The following is a 25,116-nucleotide window of genomic DNA, read 5'->3' on the forward strand; positions in this document are numbered from 1 at the left end:
GAAGTATCACTGCTCACTGATTTGGACCATGACTACACGTTTTAACAGGCTAAACAATAAACGGGTGCCGCACTCATAAAATGGCACCCTCACAGGAAGATATAAAAACAGTATTTCCTGCACATACACATCGTGATCATACCGGAAACAAGTATGATGCCATTTACTTAAATGCACAAGACAGGATGGCCGACATTTTGTTGTTGTAATTTTTATTTTCTCTGTTATATGATGAGTTTTTGAAAATGGCGGGAAATCAAATGACTTTAAAACCTTTGCATTTACATGCCACTTCGACACTCATAGCATCGTGATACACTTTTTCAATCTCCAATGGGCCTTATTCAAAGAAAACTCTTGGAAAACTAAGGATATTTTGAGATCGGTTTAATAAACATTTGCAGCTATTGGGGCTTTAAGAAAACACTTATTATCTGAATCACCCAGCTGTTACTCACCCACTGCAGCAGAACTCTTGACGCCAATCAAGATGGACAGTACCTTTACTCGTAACTGATCCCAATAGATATGGCTTGTCAAAAGATTCAGACATAACAGGCTGAAAAGGGACTCAAAAGGAATGAAAAATGTCAAAAGATAGTCTGGCTTTGCATATCGTTTATGCAACTGTATGTGAATTCTTATAATTACTGACAGGCTAGAACTGTATGGTATATTGTCTTTATGATTTGCAATTACAAATTATTTGCAAAGTAATATCACCAGACTTTTGGACAGGTTACAGCTTTTTGTCTCCAATTGAGCACTGAATTCTTAGACTTTGAGATGCCATCACAAATTACTATGCTCGTGCTGGGAAATTCTGGTGAGATCCTGTATGTGTATGTTTGGTACAGAAATGTTACTGCATTGTGATATCTTGGGACTTAAAAATTGTCTTGTGAAAAGTTGCTTTCCCTTGTTTCATCAGAAAAAGTAATGAAGCATAATGTTTAAGATAAATAAGAAAATGTCAACGGTAGATTAAGCCAGAGGCAAGAGTATTCTTCTCAATGTCTCTCATAAATTTCAATCTGTAATTAATGTTGAATAACATAGCAATTAATTCATTTGTACATTATTAATGACCTGTGACATCCACGTACCGTGCATGTATAGATTTCAAGCTAAAATTATGAAATTAGGTACTGTTTTACCATTTCCATGGCAACAACTCTCGGTTGTCATCATTGTTCGTGTTTTTGTTGCCAACAGGAGTGACTGTGGTTACACAAATTTAAGCAATTTTAGACTGGCATTGTCTTTGTGAGTGGCGATCATCCAGACAATACCATTTTCATTTGGTATTTCAGTGGAAAAGCTGTACTTACCATTGAAGGAGGGTGAGATCCAATAAATTTTTTTAACATGAATGCATGTAGTAGACCAGGCAAAGATATGTAATAAATCACACCCAGTGACAGCATACCACAAGATCTTGACCAGTCATGTGATCAAGTAATAGTGACTTGTATATATAGAGTGAACTGGTCAAAACTGAGTTGTATACCTGTACGATTCAATATGCGGCCATTTTTGTTTGGTTTTTGTTTCATGTCCAGAGCCATAACTCAGGCATGTCTCAACTGATTTTATTCAAAATTGGTACAAGGACATTGACTTATGTCATACATATGCACTTTGTTTTTTTTTACAGTGAGATCAAGTGCATTGGCTGCGTGGCGACCATTACGTTACGATTTTTTTTCATGTCAGCAGCCATAACTCAGACATGTATCAACCGATTTTATTCAAAGTTGGTACAAGGACATTGACCTACATGTATATCATAAGTTAGCATGTCTATTGGTTCACTCTCCAATGCAAAATGGTGCCTGGTGGCCTTTTTGTCACTTTTTGTCATGTACAGAGCCATAACTCAGACATATTCCACCAATATCATTTAAAGTTGGTAGAAGGACATTGACCTACATTGTATGTCATACGTACATTGATTTGTTTCACGACATGTAGCAGTATCATGCCAATTATTTAATTTTCATAATTAGGCTGGTATATCAAGAAATACTGCATCAAATTTCATGAAACTTGGTACAGATGTTAAGCTCACATTGCTTTAACAGTGAATAAAGACATTATCAGTGTCATGTTAATCTGTAATTGCATATGTAATGAACTTTCTTAATTAGTCTAAGAGTGATATGTCCACAAATAATGCATCAAATTTGACGAAACTTGGTACAGATGTTGATCTCGTAATGTAGTTAATATAATTCAGTTACACTTAGCAGTATTGTTTAAATTAATTGCTAATTTGCATTTACATGATGAATTTTTGTTTTTAGGGTAAATGTCCAGAAGCACTGCATCAAACTTTATGAAATATGGTACCGGTGATAATCTGTCAGTGTTATGATAGGATGCAAAAATGTTTGGCAACATCCTGTCGATTAATTACTTATTGACTCATTTAATGACCTTTTGTAATTAGGATGGCGGCCTACATTGGTTTTATGTTTTCACCACCATGGAACTCATTCTTGGCCATAAGCCCCATCTGTATCGCAGTATTTTTAATCACAGACCTAATTAATGAAGAGGACTCTATCCTCTCTGAGGACTTGTAATTAAAGTACCCATTAACAAGTGGGGACTGTGTCATCAACAATGACTAGTCTATGGGACCCTGCTTTTTGATCAAGCTTATACCCTCTACCAGTTCATATGAACTGAAATAGACAGACACTGACAACACAGTGCAAGTCACATTGAAATACAACATTCTATTTAATTCAATTAAAATTAGTCAAGAAATTGATGTGTACCAATTTTAGAAATAGTATGGAACAGAATGTACACAAAGAAACATCTAAGAATACATACACGGCAGTGTAAATTTAAAATTATTTTCATTTGACCTTTGGCATTAGCCTTGGAGAAAAAAAATCACTGCATGAGATATAACATCAATACAAGAAGACAGCATAACATATTCAACGTTTTTCCTATAATTAAACATACGGTATATATATTTTCATATTTTATTATTATTAGACGTTATAATATACTATAAGTATCTTATGTTTCAGGTTTGTGCGTGACTATGATCAACAATTTATCACGACACGGTTTATTCAAGACAACTGCAGCGTGGTTCACTGCGTACTATGCCTACACTCTGTGCTGGAATTTCAGTGATATAAGTCTGGAGTTGTGCAGAAGTTTTGGTGAAGTCGGAATGATCAGAATATGTCTAACTAACATTGCTCATGAACCGTACAGGAAAAATATCAGACAGAAAGTAAGTTATACTGCACTTTTAGATTTGATATATTGATAAGTTTAATCTACCCTCTCCCTCTCCCACTTTGGTATATTCCTATTGTTTTCTGTAGTATGGTCTAACGCATTTACAGGCAAAAGGGGTCAAGACCTGAATTGAGAATCATTTGTTAGAATCAGTACATCTAGTTTTCTTTAAATTTTGACTTTGTTGCAAAGTCAGTCATGTCCTTCCAACACATTGGTTCAGACAAATCTTGCTTAGATGATGGTTGCTGATTGGCTATTTTAAAATGATTCATCAATGCCAATGATATTAAACCAATCAGCAACAGCCTTCCAAGACACTGTATATTATCATTATTAACAGCCCCACTTTTGTTTTCCAAATACCCAATAAGAACGTTTTCATTTTATTTCATGTCGATCAAAATGTAACTTTTTGTTTCAATACCATGATTTATGTATAAGTTTAATCATAAATGTGTAAAGTTAATGAGGGAGTCATTTATTCACTCAAAAATAAATTAAAATTTCACTCCTCGTCATTAACTTGTCCAGCAAAGCTTATCTGAAGAATAGCATTTATAAGCCAAGCATAGTTCAACTTATTCAGCCTGTGTAGTGAGTTTTACTGCAAATGCTACGCCGGCTGTGAAAGTAAATTTTTGTGCGATTCAAAAATCTGAGACTGTAGAAAAAGAGGGGCTCCTTGTCAGTGGGTTTGTTAGAGAGGGCAGTGTGCTTGCAAGTTGATCACAACAAATAAGTTGACTCATCTGAATTTTTACACTTCATTTAAATTTCAGTGCTTTAGCTGCCACAGATAAATATAGCTTGAATAGCAAAAAGATATTATGATGATATATGTATGATAATTACATTTATTTTAATTGTACTTCATGTTTAGTATTAGACTTTTCCCCGGTTATCCCATCATACATTGTAGTGGCCGAATCAAACACCGTGTATGCACTCAAAACAACAAAAACATACCGACTTTGTGTTTTACAACGGATGGTTGTACAAGAAGGAAACAAATTTACAATGTAAAAATAATGTACCATGTATTTTGTAGAGGTCAGGGTGTCACTTGCCGTGGTGTTCTACAATACCTTGCATATACCCATCAGCTAAAACGTTCTGTGAGTAATGTACCCCTTGCATACACTAGCACGCACTGCATTATGGAGCCAGTAAAATAACTATTGGAGGTACAAGAAAGTGAAGTCTGTAGTCTGAATGTATACTATGTCTGTGCATATATTTCATCTATAGCTGACCATATCTGCCTTTTTATTTCAGAACATTCTGTATCTTGTGAAGGCTTCTCTAAACATTCTCCACAACCTAGCCAAGGAACCCAGCAACCGGCAGTACTTCCGCAAGGACAAGGCCGTCGACAAGATCAAATATTTCATGAACAGTGACCAATATTTGAAATCCATCGCGATGATGACCCTGGCTTACATCATTGAAGAGCATGAAAATCATCTCATATCAGATCACAGTGAGTAAAATCAGATCATACTAGGTTAAAATGTTTCAGAGTACTTGTAGCCTTGCTGGCCAGACTTTGAACTTGTCTTTGGACTTGTCTGTGAAGAGCGCCACCAGTGGCAAAAGCTGTCAGCAACTGAAGGTTGCAAGTTCATGCCGCTGTTCAGAGTTTTGCCTTTTGCTGTCCACATCACAGACAACCATTCATTTAGAAGTTCATGGCCAGGCTTGCATGATTCTTTAATCTTGTGTATGTGCCATTATGTACCTTACATCATTTTTTTGTGTCATCACAAAATTGTAGCTCGACCACTTTCGCTGCAATCTTCATTGGTATTTGTAATGAGTTTGTCATGTTTTTATAATTATCACTCTCCAGCTAATTTTGATGTGATATTTAAGTCTTACTAAACATTAACAGAACGCTCCGCTTGTGAATGCATTTTAGAACCTAAGCTTTCATTTCACCATGTCACTAAACACTACAATTTCCATGGCAACATTTACCGACTAGTCCACAAACAACTCCATACAGACAGTTCAGAGACAAATAATATTCATTCAATTGACACCAGTGCATGAATTTTTCAAGGCCTTTGAAATTTCAATGTTATAGGAGTAATCCACATGTTTCCACCGTAGTATTCTAAAACAACTGCTTACACACTGTCTAAATAATTCACATTCTGGTATCACTAATTTAATAGATTTAATATTTGGAGCTGTCTTCCATTCTTACCTGAAACTTCAGAACAGGAAAAAAGATGTATTGGAATCTGAAAAAACCTGTTATGAAAACAACCTGCATTGAGAATGTAACAAATTAAGTATAGGAATAAACAAAAATACTAGGAATTTAAATGTTGAATTCCCATATTGCAAAGTATAAGAAAGATGGAATACAGTTGATTTCTTGATGTATAAATTTCAGTGATAGCTGATGCTTATTCTCCAATTCATGCAACCAGTGTACTGTGTATTAGTTACTACCTCCCATAATGCTTGGTGTTAGTACAAATGAAAGACCCAGGGGGCTGATGTGTACAACCAATCTAAATATTCACGATATATAGATTTGCATTTCTTTCATTGACCTCAAATTATAGGCAGGGAACAAGAAATATTTTTTCCTGATATAATTGTATAAATCTGACTAAGTACATATCTTTATCGAAGACACACAACAATATACCCTGCAGCAGTTTATACTACCTTGCAATGCTTGGATTTGGTGCAAATGAAAAGCCTAGGTCTAATTGCTGTTATTTGCATCAAAATACCTGTAATATGATGACAAATGAGCTGAAGGGCAAAAATGTTGGTTGCAGCAAACCTGCCACTAGAAAGTACTGAATGCATGTACTTGTATATTGTAATTGATGTGCATACTGTATGTGTCAGAAAAACTTTTAAAAAACTGCGGAGATAAGTTTGCAAGCCAGCTGATGCAAAGCAAAACTGCTTGCTGGAGGTAGTATATGCGCCTCGAAAGGGAAAGACTTAAACTTTTGCTCAAACTTTCCTCAAAGAATATTTCAACCATTCTCTTTCAAAATCAAGAATAAAAATTGGGGGTCACCATGCAAATTTTGGAACTAGAGAAACAAATTACTCAAGATTTACCGATATTTGAAATTCAAAATGGCCGCCATCCCTGTGTTAACTCTATGGAGAAAAAATAAAATTTTCGATTTTCGAAAAACTAAGCCGGTGAAAAGTTTTCTTACACCAAGAGCTTTAAAACGAACCCCTACAAGTGGTAGATCAGAAAAGAATTGAAACAATTTTAGAGTCCGAACATCTGTCCCCGAGGTGCGTTCTACCTTAAGACAGAGTAAAGGCTTGAAGAGTGACTTTCAATTACTTTCAAATGAAATGCACTTTACAGAAAGTTAACTCAGATGTTAGCTCTGAGTATTCTGACAATATAAAAATGAAGCATTTTTTTTAATATTGATGTGTTCTTTTGTAGCTTGAAACGTGGACTAATCAATAGGTTTTTCACTCTCTTTGGCCAGCTGAGTAATGTCTTGTCAACCTTTGTCTTATTCAAGAAGAGAAATATAACCTCCTATTTATTTATTTATTTATTTATTTATTTATTTATTTATTTATTTATTTATTTTAGTATGGCAAGGCGTGTTTGTGGACTAGTTCAGCTTTACTCTATGACATCTGTTAATATGAACACCACTGTTATCCAGACAAATCCAGATGATACAGTCTACCACTGACATCAAACATTAACCTGTGTAATGCAGACAGTGCAATCTAGTCATTCATAGTAATACTGATGATGTTCATAGTACACAGGTTGTGTTTCATTTTGTAATGGAGTGAGCAATTCTAGCATTGCATTTCATCTAACCATAACACCATTTACTTCTCACACAAAAGCTGACGGTAACACTGTTGAAACAGACACTGTCAAGATTGAAAAAGGTAAAAATTAACACTTTCTTTTCCTTCCAATCATATAATCCGTTGCACTACAAAAATGTATTATTAATGTTTAAGAGCACCGTAGCATTCCTTGCATTTTTAGTCTTTGTCCTTTTGGACTTGTACAGGTAGATTTAGTCTTGTCCCTGTGTCCCTGTGTGCATCCATGCATGCATCCTTGTGTCCAGTCACACAAGTTTCTTGGAGATGCCGCGAGCAATTACTTTCAAACTTGGTACAAGCATAGATAGCTGTTTATGGTACCTGGTTACTCCCTATGTCGTACATGTGTTTGTCAATTTGTTTTGTGATACAATCCAATATGACCATCATTTCCGTCAATGGTTCCCAAATTCATAAACCAAGTGGGGACTGTGTCTTTGATAATGACTTGTTTACAAGAATTCTTCAGCTTGAATGTTGACTTTTCAAAGTTTGAGAGTTGCAATTATTTCTTGCTGAAAAAATATTCCTTTCAGTGCGACAGTTGCTAACATGTGTTTTTGGCACATCTTAAAATTTCTGTGTTCAGTGGCAACTTTCACAAATTGGTAAACAAATTTGTAAATCTGTATTCCTTGGCAATAAACACATTGAAAGGATAATAGCAGTGGACACTACTATTTGTACGAAATCCAGACATTAAAAATAGTCAGTAAAATTTTACTGGAAGTTAAATTATAAGTTCCATGTGTATATAAATTACCTTGAGTCATCGAATTACATAGTTATTCTGAAAGATTGAATATTTTACCGGTATAAATATTTCCATGTAGTCCAGAAATTTATTCAAGGTCATATGTACAAATATAAAAACATAAACAAGAAACATGCCATGCAATTTGAACTTAAAGAGATTTAGTGTACAAGTAACAGTGTGATCTGATAAATACCGGTAACTTTGATAATTGCTAATTTGCATGCGCCCATCTGTGAAAGACTTAAATTTTTGCTCAAAATTTCCTCTCTAAAACTATCAACCATTCTCTTACTAAATTCAACAATAAAAATTAGGGGTCACCGTGCAAAGTTCAGCACTAAAGAAACCAATTACCAAACATTTTGCGATATTTGAATTTCAAAATGGCAGCTATCCCTGCGTTATCTCTATTGGGAAAATTAAATTTTGGATTTTTAAAAAACTAAGACAGTGAACAAGTTGTAGATCAGAAAAGAATTGTTGAACTTTGAGAATCTGAATATCTGTCCCAGGGGTATCATCATTGTTTTTCTAGACTAAAATTTGGCATTATTTATATAGTTGATCATATTGCCTGGACATCCCTAACCATTAGTGGGTGAAGAAAATTTTTTTACATCGCATTGGCCTATAGCATGTATCGACTAATCTGTCATGTTTATGTACCATATTGTCTTTTGAACATTGCTTACTGTGTGTATCATTGTCTGTTACACATTGTGTGTACATGTGTACCTGTGTGTTATGGCAGTGATCCTTATAATTATCAACAGAGGACTTATAGCTTGCACAAAGTTTACTAAAAGTGACTCTGTATTGAGGCATGATATCATTAATTTGAGATTGTGCAAATATGTTGACCTCATTGTGATATTAGCATCATGGACTACATCTAATTAAAGGACATAAGCTGTAACTTGTGGCAAGTTTTCCAGTATTCTGCTTCTGTATTTCAACTACCGTGTCTGACACTAATCCATTTGTCATGCTGAAATTTCAAGTATTCTTTTTGTCAGCACAGCTTGTGTGTGTGTAGTGATCATTGTTTGTTGTTTACAACTGAAATTCTAGTCCAGACTTGAATACAGTTTTCACAATATCAAAGGAAATTATACTCATATAGGTTGTGTTGATATGCTAAATACTTGCATTAAATTACAGTTTAGGGATTCAATGCAGAAAGTGTAGGGAAACCCAAAACAAAAGTTCTGAAAAAATAGCTAAAAGATACAGCTTATGGTGCTTTAAAAGACCATGCTACTACATCTGTATTTTTTGTTTTATCAAGCATGTGATTGTCATGTGACATGTGTCTTGATGTCAGGTGATGTGTCTTATGATATGCCATGCTATGTAGCAGTTTATGACTGGTAGTACAGTCTCACCAAGATTTTGAAGTCAGAGCTCACCCCTGTATTTCTGCTACAGTGTCTTATTAGGCCATTGTCTAACTTATCATTACATGAGCATTTCTTGAGTATGAAATAAAAAAACTGTTTAAAAACTATAATTACTATAAATTATATGTGATAAAAACAATATTAGTCTCTTTATATCAAAAAAATAATTGCTGATATTTGATAATTTTTGTCAAGTTTTGCCATTATTTTTGGGTCATAGATGTAAGAAATGTAATAGTGTGACGAGGGAAACCCTCTTTCACGTTGAATAAGGGTGTTTAATCCAGTGTAATAAGTTCAAGTTCACTTACAAAAGTGGTGTCACTGGAAAAAAATCTTATACTGATGTTACAAGTTTCATTTCCCAAAATTTGGTGATTTATTGTGGTTATTTACCACATTTGTGTAAAACTTTGAAAAAGGGTCTGATAATTTCATATACAAAAAAATTTAATAAATGCTTTTGTTATGACAATTAAGTCTTACTCCATGTGCTGTAACACTGTTTGAGAATTACTATAGAATTCAACGGCAATTTTATTTTTCTTCAATCAATATTCACTTGTTTCAATTCTTTCCACTATGACTAGGTGCCATAGAGTTCATAGCCAAGTTACTTCGTGATGCTCTGTGCAATCAGACCGGTAGGGCTGAGGGATTCTCGTGTATGGAACTGGCCCAGGGCCTGGGTCACCTTGCTGTCAATGACCGCAACAAAACAAAGGTATTTCATCATAAATTGTCATCTTTATTCCATCTGTCATATCTGCTCTTCTAATTTTTAAATGATTTTTAAAATATATTTTCAATGTGAGATTTTTCCTATGATTACAAGCTACCAATTTAGCAACATAATTCCTGAGGTATATGTAGTTTTTATTCATGGAAATACAACTTCATACATGAAGTATGGGGTTTAGAAGGGCGCCCTCATTGATGAGAGAGGGGCGGGAACAGACCTGCAGACAGTTATATGATATGGTTGCCAAGGAATTACAGACAATGTTTTCACAAATAAATCCTACAAAGCAACATAACTGGCAAGGGAATTGATGTCAATTTTCAAATTTTATCTCAAGTTAATGACTTAAAAGAAATAGTGTTGACTTGTCAAAGCAAATAGGAAAAGGTGTTGAAATTATGGATCATCCTGTTGCATTTAAATCCCTTTCATACTATGGTTTCTTCATAAAAAAAAATTTAAATTTGAAACAAAATACAAGTCTGCTCTCCTTGATATTGTTGAACTAAACATTGATATTGACATATGGATATTGAATGGATTGTATGTCAAATCAACTTTTACTGGTGTGGAAGATGGTACGAAACACAAGCACTTTCTCACATTTCTACCAATTGGTTTTGAACTTTAACCCCTGTGGGAATAGTATGTCGTCTGCATTTATTTCTTCCATCATCGCTAACATGCAATTTTATGCAAAGCAAATAAATTTCTTCTCTAAGATGGATATTCTTTCTGGGAGAGTGATCCATTAACCTTTTGAGAGCTGTAATTTTTACCATCAAAATTTAAGTGCAACATTTGACAGATTTTTATAAATTTTTCTGTAATTTTTTCGACAATTTTTGACAGGGTAGACATCACATTTCATATGCTACAGTTTTGTACAAAAATTTTGGCAAAAATCTGAAAAAAATTGACTTGGGTATATGGTTTATGAAGGCGCTCAAAGGCATAAGGTATATCTCTCAATGCAATCACTTTGTGTAAAATTATTTTTCTGTTTTGATAATTTGTAGATAGATTCTGCCGGTGCATTGCCTCTGTTGATAGAAATGCTGGACAGATCTGAACCGACGGAACAAGCTGCCGCGGCTAATGCACTCTGGAATCTCACATTTGATGACTGCGTCCGGAAAAAGATCAAAGACAACGAGAATTGCATCCTGGCATTGCAGCAGCTAAGTCGATCTGAAAATGATCTCGTCAAGTCAGCAGCTAATGGTGCATTGTGGGTAATTGGCCGCGATGATAGACCTCCTACAAGAAGTATGTTTGTTACTAAATACTCTTAAATACACTAATTCTGAATATCAAATGTACCGATATGAATATTAACCAATCTCATTTACTTTAAAGCATCCTTTCTTTTCATCCTCAAAGTCTGAGTACAATTTTGCTGAATGAGTCTTCATTCATTTGTTTTCTTAAATGATGTTAAATTCCGCTCATCTTTGTTTTTAGGTTTTCAGCTCAGTTGACTGGCTGTCACCATAACAATGACAAAAGCATAATTACATAAATTATGCAAATTGTGTGTTCATGATTCACAGTATTCAAGTTTAATCACAAAATCGGAGTGTTTGTGCTCATTAATTTTTGGAAATTTGCAACTCTACACGGGATGTTGAGAGTAAATTGAACAACATTTATGTCCAAATATTGAAAAATTGAAACATTTGTAATTTTTTTAATCAGGGTATTCAAGTCGGAGTGGCAAGTTTGTCCAGCCTCATATCATGATAAGCTATCAGTGGGGTTCACAGGAAACTGTCCTGAGAATTGCTAATGATTTGAAGGTGAGTATCGTACCTTCAGATCTATACTGGTGATGACAAAGTAGATATACTTCACACAGGATTGCGTAATATTTACAAAATAAATACAGAAATGAAAATATATTACAAATAAATGTAAATACCGGTATACAGTTTGCATTGTACTTTTAACTTTTTGCTTACTTTTATATAGATTTTATTATTACAATGCCTGCAGCTCAACCATTGCAAATTACTGATAATAACACCATTATATTGGATAAAAGACAATGAAAAAATAGGCAGATACGACACAGCATGTAGTTAAACATTGAACAAGTGTATATGAACACACATACAGGGGAGCATCTTACTTTTAAACATGCACACCATGTAAGCTACATGTACTGGTACAGCAGATGTAAATTGGCTTCCCCTTTGTGTGTGTGCTAATACAAAGTAACTTTAGGTTCTGAGTGTAACCACAGACTCTAACGGTCTGTGGACTAGATGCCATCTCATCTCTTGTGATCTCATTTGTCCTATGTTAATTGTATTAGCATTCTTAGCAGTAATTCATGGTAGTTGGTTGTCGGCGTATGTTGTAGTTTGTAAGTTTCTCTTCAAGTAGTGCATTTTATTGTATTGAATATTATTTATTCAGTGATCTTGATTACAGTAAGGACACATTTTCAATGATGACCTTGTAGCCTCTGTGCAGTACTTGTATCTCAGCAAATGTGGTGTTAATTAATTTTGTTGAAGAAGTGCCTTTCCTTGCATGTTAATTGTAGGAAGCAGGGTACAATGTGTGGATAGATGTCGAGTACATGGGTGGTTCCACTTTGGAAGCCATGGCTGAAGCCGTGGAAAATGCAGCTGTGGTTTTAGTGTGTGCCTCTCAGAAATATAAGGAAAGTCCAAATTGCAGAACAGGTGAGTGTGGTCTGGGGAATTTTGTTACAGTCCTAAATAATAGTCAAAATTATAAGATCACCTTAAATGAAGAATGACACAAGAAAAGCTTTCAAAAATGAAGAAAAACTGCCAAGAACTTTTTTGAAGAATGAACACAAAAAACAATATTGCATTATAGCACATTCAAGATTTTGTTTCTTGAGAAAATATACTCAAAGTATTAGGAACATTAAAAGTTAAATTTACAATTTACATCGATGTTAATTGTCAGGGCAGTGGATAAAGCGTGTGCCTGAAAATACCCGTATGCCATTTCTCTGAAAAGCCCAATCTGACAACTTCCATATCAAAGTGATTGCTATGACCTCATTAGGATTTACTCAAATTGTTACATTATAATCCTAGGACCAAATTTTTGTCAATATTTCTCTCACAAAGTGTTTTCTGTGTTCTATATTTGCATGTTAAATTGCCTAACTGGACTTCTTACTTTATCACAGTGTAAATTGTTGTAATCATGTTGGTCATTTTCCCAGCTTTGTTGAACACATTAATGCTAGTTGTTCTGTGAAAATTATCATGTGATATCAATTTTGCTTACTTTTAAGAACTGCAAGCAATGACCTCTTTGACTGATATCGTCCAATATTACATAATTTTAATTTTTATCTCCATAAATATTGTTGTGTCTCTGTATTGACTTATCTTCAAAGAATCTTGTCTTCAGGTCCATTGGCTGTTGGCTGAGCACTTTTGACTGTGATGTCTTCATTAGGTGACTTCAATTGGTGCCGTATGTTGTGAATTTGAATCAGGTTTTACTGAATTTTCATTCATTCATTTCTGTCTGTCTGTCTCCACAGAGGCCGAGTACACATATCAACTCCACAAAGACGTCGTTCCGTTGCTGATGGAATCTTACTACAAACCTGACGGATGGCTGGGGATGCTGATGGGGGTCAAGCTGTACATAGATTTCTCAGGTTCCTACCAGTACGATGACCAAGTCAAGAAATTAATCAAAGAACTTGGAGAAAGAGGGAAAAAAGTGGTGTCCATGACAGAGGGTAAGACAAATCTTCAAGTTGGGAAACCTAAAGAGTGCTATGCCCAAATCCTGTGAAAATGATAGGTTTTAGGGGGCTTCCACAGCTGTTTAAAGGAATTGGGCCCCATAGGATTATGTTGATATTTGTAATTGTGAAAATCTCGGCAAACCTGAAGAACGCTGGGCCCAAATCCTGTGAAAATCATAGAAGTTACCGTAGGGGGTCTGCCACAGCTCTTTGAAGGAACTGAGCCCCTCAGGATTATGCTGATTTGTGAAATTGTCCAAATCTTGGCAAACCTGAAAAATGCTGGGCCCAAATCCTGTGAAAAATCATAGGAGCTAGCCTAGGGGGTCTGCCACAGCTCTTTAAAGGAACTGGGCCCCATAGGATTATGCTGATTTGTGAATTGTCCAAATCTTGGCAACCTGAAAATGCTGGGCCCAAATTCTATGAAGATGATATAAGTTTCCTCATGGGGCCTTTCATAGCTCTTTAAGGTAGAACACACCTCGGGGACAGACATTCGGACTCTCAAACTTTTACAATTCTCTTCTGATATACCACATGTGGGGGTTCATTTTAAAGCTCTTGGTGAGAGAAATCTTTTCACTGGCTTAGTTTTTCGAAATTCAAAAATTTTTATTTTTCTCCATAGAGTTAACACAGGGATGGCGGCCATTTTGAATTTCTAATATTGGTAAATCTTGGGTAATTTGTTTCTCTAGTACCAAAATTTGCACGGTGACCCCCTATTTTTATTCTTGATTTTGAAAGAGAATGATTGAAAGATTCCTGAGGAAAGTTAGAGCAAAAGTTTAAGTCTTTCACTTTCGAGGTGCACACTACCTTAAAGGAACTGGGCCCTGTAGCATTATTTTGATTGGTGAAGTTGTCCAGAGTTTGGACCCAGTCTTGCCAAAATCTTGTTATAATTGTTTTCTCTTGCAAAAAGCAGTATTGTCTCTGACGATAGTATTTCTGAGCTCTTTTGAGTCTATGAGAGAATTCTTTGACATTTGCCAACCCTATATCAGTGTGAAATTTCTATCCATTGTAGAATTTGTTTCTAAAAAGTGATGGTAGGTCAATTTAGCTTTGGGAACACTTGTGTACGGTATTAACTCTTTGAGTGACAAAGCCAATATTTGTAGCCTTTTGAAATATAACCCAGTCAATTTTTTTTTATTTTGCCCAGAATTTTGATCAAAAACTCTGGCCAATAAACAGTTGTTTCCATGTGGTCCAAAATTTTTAAAAAAATTACAGAAAACTCATAAAAATTGGTAAAATGTTGCACTAAAATTTTGGAGAAAAAAATACAGTACTCAAAGGATGAAATGGAATTGAACACAGGAAATTGGAAGGTTTCGTATGCTGTGCTTGTGATGTATAGTTTTGGTATTTTCCTTCTGATTGTAAGAGTGTTTCCCGTTTTACTGTCAAGGCTAAGATAGAGTGTTGAACTCATGAACACAGCTATGTGTACAATGTCCCATACCTTTGTTGACAACTTAATGTGTATGCATTTATCCACATATATTTGTTTGTTGTGCTATGATATCATGGTGTCTTTAGCATCAGTTTTCCATAAAAAAAACAGTAAGTAGTCAGAGTGCAGCATTTTATACCGAAGTAGTTTCTAGGGCAATGGAAAATGAACTTGTGTGGGTGAAAATTTAATACTGGGTCTCAGAGTATTGGGTGTACTGACTACAGCTGCGTACTATATCTTCTCTCACCAGAGACTTCACCAGTCACTAAAAAATTCACCACAGTGGGTAGTGTGCCGATGCTGAACTATCACAACGTTGTCTGTTGGAACTCACAAGATGTACAAAACTGGGCGACAGAGATCGGACTTGAAAGGTAACTATATCTTACACAAGTTGCATGTTGGTTTGATAAGTCACTCCCTAAATGACAGTCAGTATTGTGAATATATTGTTATAAAATGACATTTATTATTGTCAAGAATTTTTAATTTGATTTTCAGGAGATGTCGTAGGCACCCATTGGATGTTCAACAGAGTTGAATGATAAATTATAATTGGTATTTTTCATACATACTCAGTAAAAAAATCCCCCCAAAATGTGTCTTGAATTGATTCTTCGATGTTCACTCTGGTATGTGTTTTTATGGGTCATTGGATAAAAGTAGGGTTTGTATTGTGACCGTGTTTTGTGTGAGGAAGTTAAAATTTGAATCTTCTGAATGTTGGCAAAATGTCAGTGGACTTTCAATGTATTGGTTGAATGGAGATATTCAAATGAAGTGAGGTATCAGTTGTCTAATGTCAAAGGTCAAAGTTTAGGTCAAAGTAATAAAAGTTTTACGATTTTGTGTCCAGCTATCCACTTTTGTCAAAGTTACTCGGTACAAACGTCAATATGAAAATTGTCAGCCGTGAGAAAGTTGTAATGTTAGAGAACATAAAGTTTTATCATCGGACGAGTCAAGTTTGATGTGTGATATACCAGCCATTAAGGTAGTTCGTGTCTCGAAAGTGAAAGACTTAAACTTTTTCTCAAACTTTCTTCAGAAGAACTTTAAACCATTCTCTTACAAAATCAAGAATAAAAATCAGGGGTCACCATGCAAAATTTGGAACTTAGAGAGACAAATTACCCGAGATTTCTCGATATTTGAAATTCAAAATGGCTGCCATCCCTGTGTTAACTCTATTGGGTAAAATTAATTTTTGATTTCCTGAAAATTGAGAAGGTTAAACCCTTTCTTACACCATGACCCTTAAATTGAGCCCCACAAGTGGTAGACCAGAATAGAATTGATAGAATTTGAAAGCCTCAGTCAAGGAGGCATGTTCTACCGTGAAAGTTATCCTATGACGTTGTTCTATGCTGTTCCGATTCACCAACTGACTATGAACGTCAACATATCAAAAAATCGCTGTTCTTTTTCTCTCAGCTGTAGGGACCAGTTATCGGAGTATAACGGCAAACTGCTGATCCAACTCCAGAAACTACGACAAGAAGCTCCAGAATTCTTCTACAACTCCCTCAAGCAGGATTTAAAATTAACCAAATTGGTTGACATACTGAAATTCACTGAAGCCTTGGACAGTCTACTTTGATATGGTTACTTAATCACTGTTCTCCTAGGGGGTCACTGTTCACAAAAGCCATGGAGAATTCAGTCCAGAGCTATGACAGTGCCATTTAAGTTGCAGTTTAAAGTACCAGTTCCATTTGATTGAAAATGTCAACTGCATTCCATGGACAGCAATGAAAAGGTTGATGGTTTTTTTGAAAATTCAAACATCATGTGTGAGATTGTAAATACTGTAGTTTTGTTCAGCAGAAAGCAAGTGTTCAGCAAGATTCAAATTGTCTTGAAGAAGATTAAATTATATATGTATATTAAAATGATGTAGCATGTACAAAAGAGGTTTTTGCCGATCAACTGTATATTTTCCATGAGAAATTCATAATTTGAGGCTAGGTCATTTGAAGGTCATTGAAGGTCATTGTCCATGAATGTTAGGAACTGTTCGTTTTGACACAGCAAATTGAGCTGCTTGAATTACTGAAGCTTGATACACTGAGCTTTAGGGTCATTGACTTTGAGCCTGAAAGTCACCAACTGTTTGTTTCAATACAGCAAATTGAACAGCTTGCAGACTAAGGGAACAGTAACACAGAATAAAAAAAATGGACAAAAATGGATTTTGTACCTGAATCAAATACAGGTCACAGTTAAAAAGGTATGGCTTGACAGGAGAAATGGTTTATGTAGACACTGACCTCACATGACCTTTTGAACTTTGACTGACATATGGGGCATCAAATTGCATTCAGATGTAGCAGTGTTGTCTGATAAGTGTGGCCAGAGCTGTGCTCTAGTTTAAAGTCCCACTAGTTGCATCTTTTAGCATTAATTTTATGATATTACTTTCAAGCTAAAATAAGTTTGTGGGAATGTACTAAGTTAGGCGTGTGCATACAGGTATTATTAACTGCCTACTGGGACTGTATATGCAATTTTGAACAAGATAAAGATTACACTGTGATTAAATGTTTGCCCATATACTTAATTGCAGCCCCATTTGAAAAAGCAAAAACCATGGATACTGTGCACATCTGCACTGAAATCTTCACATAAACTGCACAAAGTAGTCCAATGTTATGCATAGGGGTGAATGTTTTGAATTGAGAAATTGTATGTTCTGTTTCATTTGAAATATTACAAATATTTGAAAATGTTCGGAAATCAAAATGACTGTTAAAATTTGAATTTACTTGTCAAATGTTTCACCAAGGAATGGTTTCCTAATGCAGTAAAAGCCCATATCCCTTCAGAGGGTAGAATTCAGAGAAAACCAGGAGAGAATAGGAAGATATTTTGAGGTCAACAAATTTCAAGAGTTACAGCTAGTGGGGCTTTAAATTCTGGATGTTTCCCTCTATCTAATATTTTCACTTTCCCTATAGTGAAGCCACATGGATCTAAGCTCTGACAAGTCCAGCAATCTTATATGATTAAATGAAAAACTTCCCTTTTGTTACAAATGTACAATTTTTCCTATGTAGTGTTATTCAATTTCATGAACGATATGTTCTTTTAAGGTAGTATGCGCCTCAAATATGAATGAAAGACACTTTTGCACAAACTTCCTTGATTAAGCTTTCAATCATTCTCTTACTAAATCAAGAATGAAAATCAGGGGTCACCATGCAACGTTTCGCACTACAGAAATAACCACCTAACATTTACTGATCTGAAATTCAAAATGGCCACCTTTCCTGTGTTTACTCTAGTGGGAAAAATTTAATTTTGGATTTTCGAAAAACTAAATCACAATTGCAAGTTTTCTTAGTCCAAGAGCTTTAAAATGAATCCCTAAAAATGGTAAACAAGAAAAGTATTGAAAAAATTCTTGAATGTGAATATCTGTCTCTGAGGTGCATGCTACTTTAAACCCAATACACGTCTGAATATGCTACCAGGGAAATATTTTCTTTCCCTCACTAAATCCAGAAATTAAAAAGTCTGTTTTAATCTGTAACATGGAAACACGAGCACAATGTTTTTGTATTTATTTATTTATTTATTTATCTCTTTATTTATTAAATGCTGATGGCAAGATTAACATAAATCAGAAGAGGCCTTCTTTGAATATGTAAATATTGGATTGCACAGTACACCTGGTATGTCCTACTGTGATATGCAAATTTTTGCCATACACTGAGACTTGTTGGACAAGATTTTGTACATCTTAATAGAGGCAGATTATTGTACTGTCATTGCACACACATTGTAGACAGTACTGTAAATTATTTAGTTTGAAGTGGTGTTTATTAAAACTAGGAAGTAAAATCTGTGCTAGCTTAAAAGGCAAGATATAATTCAACAAGTTACTTTTATGTTGTCTTGTAATTTGACTGATGTCAATCAACAAAACAAACTCTGGCACAATTTGTTGTGATGCTATCACTGTACAAACACTTTGATGCAGTGGTTGTCGGTATCTGCTACAACCACCCTGCAAGGTACATCATCTGTCAGTGCTATACCAATGGTAGACTTGGTTCAAGTCTGTGATTTGTGAATGTTTGAGTGGAGTGAACGCAATGATTTGTATTCTGCTTTCATGTGAAACGCGCGCGTGAGTGGACGCGATGAGTAGGGTGAACGCGATGAGTGGAGTGAATGCTATACAGCGGAGTTTCACCCGGAATCACAGACTTGGCTTTCTTGCACGATCTGCGTTGCTATAAATTATTCATGAGATGACGTTTTCTTTACTTATATATTATTCATAAGATGACATCACTAAATTTTACACATTGGGAGGAGTTACCAATTGACCCAAACGAGACGTGCATAAAACTCACATGGCGTTGTTGAAAATGTCGAGTGCGATCACTCCCACAGAAGTCAGCACGACCTCTGTTGTATCACCGAAAACGCGTGAAAATATCTGTGTTGTTTGTGAGGCCCATGTTGCAAAATGCGAAAATCGTCGCCGGTTATTCAAGGATGGAAAAAGACACCGTCCTTACAGTTGTAGCCTGTTCTATTACGTGCCCAAAGCGACGGAAATCAAAACAATGTGGGGAGATTTCGTATGTCAGTGATTTTCCGCTGCCGGTTGGTGCGGAGACGAACACATCTTTTCCCTTAATGTAACTCTCAACAAGCTTTCTTTGGTAAGCTCGCATGATTAGCGATGGTCGACCGATCAGTTGTAAAACGCGGTTGATGTACGAACTGGATGCCATTTGTTCGCCCAGATATAAAACCACAGTCGTTTGGAGAGCTATTCAGCGCTGGGACTATTCGCCCCATAGACGAGTGTACAGAAGCGAGAAATACCCCAAGTCAGGAAACAGAATGGCTATAAAAACCACGCCATGTCACATTCCGTGTCCGATTTCACTGTGAAAATTAGCAAGTTCATCTATCATGCAACCGTCGATCGTTCCCTATCATTCTAAAATTTCATACCTGATACTTTATCTGATTCAAAAACGCTCGTTTCGTGTGATTTTCGGCCGAATTCGACGGACACCTTGCCAAAACCTGGGGTGAGCAACATTCCGGTCACCTCACAGTGGACGTTGGGCACCTCCACTTTACTGACATTAGCGCCGCATACCCATGAGGGGTGACTGGAAGGTTTTTCATGCCTTATGTTTTGGCGACGAGTCTTCTGAACTCGGCCGAAAATCACACGAAAATTCATACCTGATACTTCATCTGCTTACAAAATGCTCATTTCCTGTGATTTCGGCCGAGTTCGAGAGACACCTGGCCAAAACATAAGCGTGGGCAACATTCCAGTCATCCCTCATGGGTAGGCGGCGCCAACGTCAGTAAAGTGGAGGTACCCAAGAAGTGACCGGAATGTTGCTCACCCCCAGGTTTTGGCGAGGTGTCCGTCGAATTCGGCCGAAAATCACACGAAACGAGCGTTTTTGAATCAGATAAAGTATCAGGTATGAAATTTTAGAATGATAGGGAACGATCGACGGTTGCATGATAGATGAACTTGCTAATTTTCACAGTGAAATCGGACACGGAATGTGACATGGCGTGGTTTTTATAGCCATTCTGTTTCCAGACTTGGGGTATTTCTCGCTTCTGTACACTCGTCTATGGGGCGAATAGTCCCAGCGCTGAATAGCTCTCCAAACGACTGTGTATAAAACGTACTCGATGTCTAGCTTTGCACGGAGATGACAACAAACTTTTTAATGCAAGCAGAGGTTTATTAGCATGCGTTCTTCTTATTGGCCAGAATAAAGGCGGGGGCTGTCAATCACTTTTGTATTTGCTCTACGTTCACTGTGTACACAGTCCGTCTCACCGCCTGTACTTTCCAAGAAGTCCAAGTCGGTGAATCCGGCAGAAACTAACTCACTACTGCGCAGACTCAAACGTGACGCATTCAATCGCTAGGAAACCTGGCGTGAGCTGCAAATTCCGGATAGGTTTATACGAAATAGGAGAGACACAAGAGAAACTATTATAAATGATTTAATTTTTTAAAAATTCACCAACTTGAACCAAGTCTATACCAATGGGGCAGTTCAGCCATCACTATCACTATCAATACGACAAACAAACTTACCACTACTCTCAAACTTCAGTAGACTACTAGGGGTATCAGTAGTAACATAGACATATTTATCATTTTCAATTGCTATTCCCCTTGGACGTCTCATCTTACCATCCCCACTCTGACAATCAAAGGAATACAAATACTGGTCATCTGCATTGAATACCTGGATACGCTGGTTATTGTAGTCTGCTACAAATACCATTCCAGTACTTGAAATGACTACACCCCAGGGACCCTTAAATTTCCCTTCACCTTTACCTTTCAACCCAAATGACCTAAGGAATTTGCCATGTTTTGTATAAACCCTGACACAATGGCCACCACCATCTGTCACATAGACATTGCCATCTACAGGACTAATCCCAATACCACATGGATCTTTCAACTCATTTTGTCCAAAGCATCTGATGACATGTCCATTCTCATCACTGACAACTACTTGCTTATTGTTGTCATCTAAACTATGGTATGTATTATCACTTGATATAGCTATATCACATGGTGTGAAAGGCATTTCAAACTGTTTGAATTCCAATAATTTCATGAATGTACCCTCTCTGGTGCTTATCTGCAGCCTATTATTGTCCCTGTCTGCAGTAACAATGTTTTTATCTTTCTTTAAGGCCACACTCCAGGGATAGATGAACTGTCCCTCAGCATTTCCTTCACTGCCAATGGTCTTCACCAATCCTTTGATGACAGGTATGATGACAGGACAGCCTGGCATTGGTTGATCTCCTATTGTCATGGTAACTTGATATTTTCCATCCAATTGTCCAGCCACTGTAACTCTGTGTGTACCATCTCTGTTATCATCTACGTTAATGTCTTCCCATGATGCATCAGGTTTTCTTACCTTGGCTTTCACTTGTTGATTTTTGATGACTTGTGTTTCTATGGAATCTCTGGTTGTGATCAGTAGGTCTGCAGAGTCACCTTTCCAGAGTTGTTTTGGAATGTTTTCAACTGTACACTTTGACATACACACATCTGATTCCAGTATTCCCAGAATTCCATGCTCACAAAATTCATCATGTGGTGTGAATATGAAGCCATCGTCTTTAGCAGTTCCTACAGTTTCCATGGATATCAATTGCCTGATATGAGTGCCAACATCCCCCTTTGTGGAGAGAAGTTGGGCAGCATTCCCATGATGCATCAGTGTCTCTATATAACTGCATGCACTCTTAATGTTACCATGTTTTAATTCCATCTCATCAATATCATCAGCTGCCTTTTTAATTTTTATTTTGTAATTGTTTTTCAGTTCATCTATCAGTCTCTGCTCTTCTCTCTTTATTTTCTTGATGATTTCTTCTGCTTTCATTCTCACCTTCCTTTCTTCTCTGCTGCACTGCTCTGTAAGATCAGTGTGTATCTGCTTGGCCAGCGTTTTGTTCTTTTCAGCTTCCTGTTCTTTCATTTTGAGTTTGTCAATCATGGCTTTCAATTCTGTAAGATACTCATCTGCTGCATCTTTCAAGTCTCTGTGTACATGTTCTGGTATTCGGTGTTTGACTATAGTGCATTTTGAACAGACAGGTACCTGACAGGTTTCACAGTAGAATTCAATTTCATTCTTTCTATGGAGACTGCAATATTCCACTGCTTGTAGTGTTACTGGATTGGTTGACTTTGCTGTTTCATATTCTCCAATGGTCATCAGTTGATGTGTCTGTGTGATTGGCAGATTTCTGTGAGCCTTGACACAGTTGTTACAAAGATAATGTCCGCACTCAATACACTTATGAGTAGCTGTGTTCTCTTGGCAACCTGCACATTTGATCTCAGCTCCCTGCATTGAATCCAGTTGTTGCTTGAATATTTCAATCAGATTGCTCATAAAGAAGTGGTCTTTAATTTCAGGCACGCCTCCAAGTGGAAGCTGATATTGCTGTCGACATTCTGGGCAGCTTTGAGATCCAGTCTTCTCAACCAGTGTGCCTAAACACTGCTCACAGAATGTATGCAGACATGGTAGAATTTTAGGAGACTTGAACTGCTCCAGACAGATGGTACAACACAGGAAATCTTCACTAATTTCTTCCAAAACTTTACGTTCAGGAGCAGCAGCCATTGTGCACAGGTGTGTCGATCACTAATATGAGACGAGTTCAGTTATTAGATAGCAGTTAAAGCCCCTCAACATAGCATCACTGTTGCTAATGGTTCCATCTGTCCAGTGATTCAAACGTTAGAGCCCTGAAATTTGCAAATTGGACGTTAATACTACATACTATGATAGGGAGTTCTGAAAGACCTATCTCTTGATCAAGCATGCAGTGCATCGAATTTGTCCATGTGAGCAAGGTGACTTTAGATTCCATAGGTCGTTTACGTGATAACCCTAACCAGATTGAACCCTAAGCTTAACCTTTATACAGCATCCTTGGAGTAGTAAGCGTATACTCTATGAACCAAATTGACTGTATGTTACCACATTAGGCCCCTAAATATATCGATTAGTATGCTCTATGCTCTAACAAGAAGAACGTTTGACAAATTCTTAAAATGACCCATGACCTTTTTCAAGTTTTAAGTCACACTGACCTCGAGTTTTGATCATATTAATATTGAAAATCATTGGTGCACTCTGTCATAATTAAGTAATAACCCCAGCCGCAGGCGGGTATATACGAGATTTTGGTACAATTCGCGACATATAGTACAATCCGGTCAACTTGTATGTCTCTGTCGGCTTATTGGAGTATTCTCGTCACTTTAACCCTTCCAAATGCAGAAAATGGACGTCTAAGAGCTCGAAGATCGGAAATTCAGTGCCCGAGACTGAGCATTAGTATTACGTTGACAACACACGCACACAGAAGATGACAAAAAAGCGATAGTGCGAGTATGGTCAAATGCTAAAAGTACAGTGAGGCATTTCTAAAAGGAGGATGAAAAGTCTACACATGTGTTTGCAAAGTAATTATTAAATGAACCATTAATTTATTTTATTTTTTGTATTACCGCCAAAATTTTCCAGTAAGCGAAATGTCCTCTGTTTTATTGGTTTCCCCTCTATGCTGGTTTAGGGGCCCCTTTGAGCGCTACTAAACAGTATTTTGGCATGAGTGGAATGAGCTCTCGTCCAATAAGAATGACACTCTTCTAAACTGCGTCCGCAAGGAGAACAAGTAATAAGAATCGAAATTTTCTAAACTACTATTCTGATAATTCTTGCTCGTAACAACAGTATGTAAGGGAGCTACCGAAGTTAAAATCTTCCGAACAATTTTAAGATCGATCTTACTATCAGACGCATCGTAGAGTTTAAAATGTTATCTAGATCGAGGTAATTGACAACTGCCACACGCAAGTGGCCCTAATGAATAAAGGAGACATTTTCAAGTAAACCGACACTGATCGTTTGTAACGAAGTTAAGCATTTTTTTCAGATCCTAACGTGGTCATTAAATCATACTTTTCTATACCTTATTAATTTACAAAAATAATGTTTCAAATCCAGGATTTCGGCGTCAACTGTTTGACTTTTGTAAAACCATTACAACGCATTTTATGATGATATCATTGTCTTCAATTTTAGTCATACGAGAACTAACGTACACGAACCTCGACACACCCTTAACAACACTCACTAATGTATTGTTTATATAAAGACTGCAAATTGTGGCAATTCGCCTGGGAAACCTATTTATAAGACGTTTTTAAAGTCCAGCACAAGCTGCACTATGGTAGTTGCAGAATCCTGGTATATCATTCTTGTGTGACCACTTTTACCTGCAATCCCTTGATCAGCGATCAAAGAGACTACAGGC

At 36.5% G+C, this 25,116-nt stretch overlaps 2 protein-coding genes across 3 annotated transcripts in view; one reads left to right on the forward strand and one right to left on the reverse strand.

Annotated features, from left to right (window-relative positions):
* The window catches only part of LOC139128146 (uncharacterized), a 59,574-nt gene extending 40,489 nt beyond the window's left edge, over positions 1-19,085 (forward strand). The window contains exons 3-12 of one of the 2 annotated variants that reach the window (XM_070693982.1): positions 3,051-3,262; positions 4,549-4,753; positions 7,141-7,185; positions 9,876-10,009; positions 11,047-11,296; positions 11,726-11,826; positions 12,579-12,720; positions 13,566-13,769; positions 15,497-15,620; positions 16,681-19,085. In XM_070693982.1, coding sequence (XP_070550083.1) covers positions 3,051-3,262; positions 4,549-4,753; positions 7,141-7,185; positions 9,876-10,009; positions 11,047-11,296; positions 11,726-11,826; positions 12,579-12,720; positions 13,566-13,769; positions 15,497-15,620; positions 16,681-16,846 — 1,583 coding nt within the window. In that variant the 3' untranslated portion in view covers positions 16,847-19,085. The remainder of the gene's footprint in view (positions 1-3,050; positions 3,263-4,548; positions 4,754-7,140; positions 7,186-9,875; positions 10,010-11,046; positions 11,297-11,725; positions 11,827-12,578; positions 12,721-13,565; positions 13,770-15,496; positions 15,621-16,680) is intronic. The other variant, XM_070693983.1, reaches the window with a different exon arrangement.
* A 2,220-nt stretch (positions 19,086-21,305) lies between these two features.
* On the reverse strand, positions 21,306-23,720 carry LOC139128129 (tripartite motif-containing protein 2-like). Its single transcript, XM_070693965.1, has one exon. The coding sequence runs from the start codon at positions 23,412-23,414 to the stop codon at positions 21,306-21,308; it is 2,109 nt and encodes a 702-aa protein (XP_070550066.1). The 5' UTR covers positions 23,415-23,720.
* Between the last annotated feature and the right edge of the window lie 1,396 nt (positions 23,721-25,116).

The sequence above is a fragment of the Ptychodera flava genome, unplaced genomic scaffold (assembly GCF_041260155.1).
Source record: "Ptychodera flava strain L36383 unplaced genomic scaffold, AS_Pfla_20210202 Scaffold_44__1_contigs__length_1314385_pilon, whole genome shotgun sequence".
NCBI lineage: Eukaryota > Metazoa > Hemichordata > Enteropneusta > Ptychoderidae > Ptychodera > Ptychodera flava.

Coding starts and splice junctions, on each gene's coding strand:
- LOC139128129 (XM_070693965.1), bottom strand. CDS start 23,414: ATGGCTGCTGCTCCTGAACGTAAAGTTTTGGAAGAAATTAGTGAAGAT.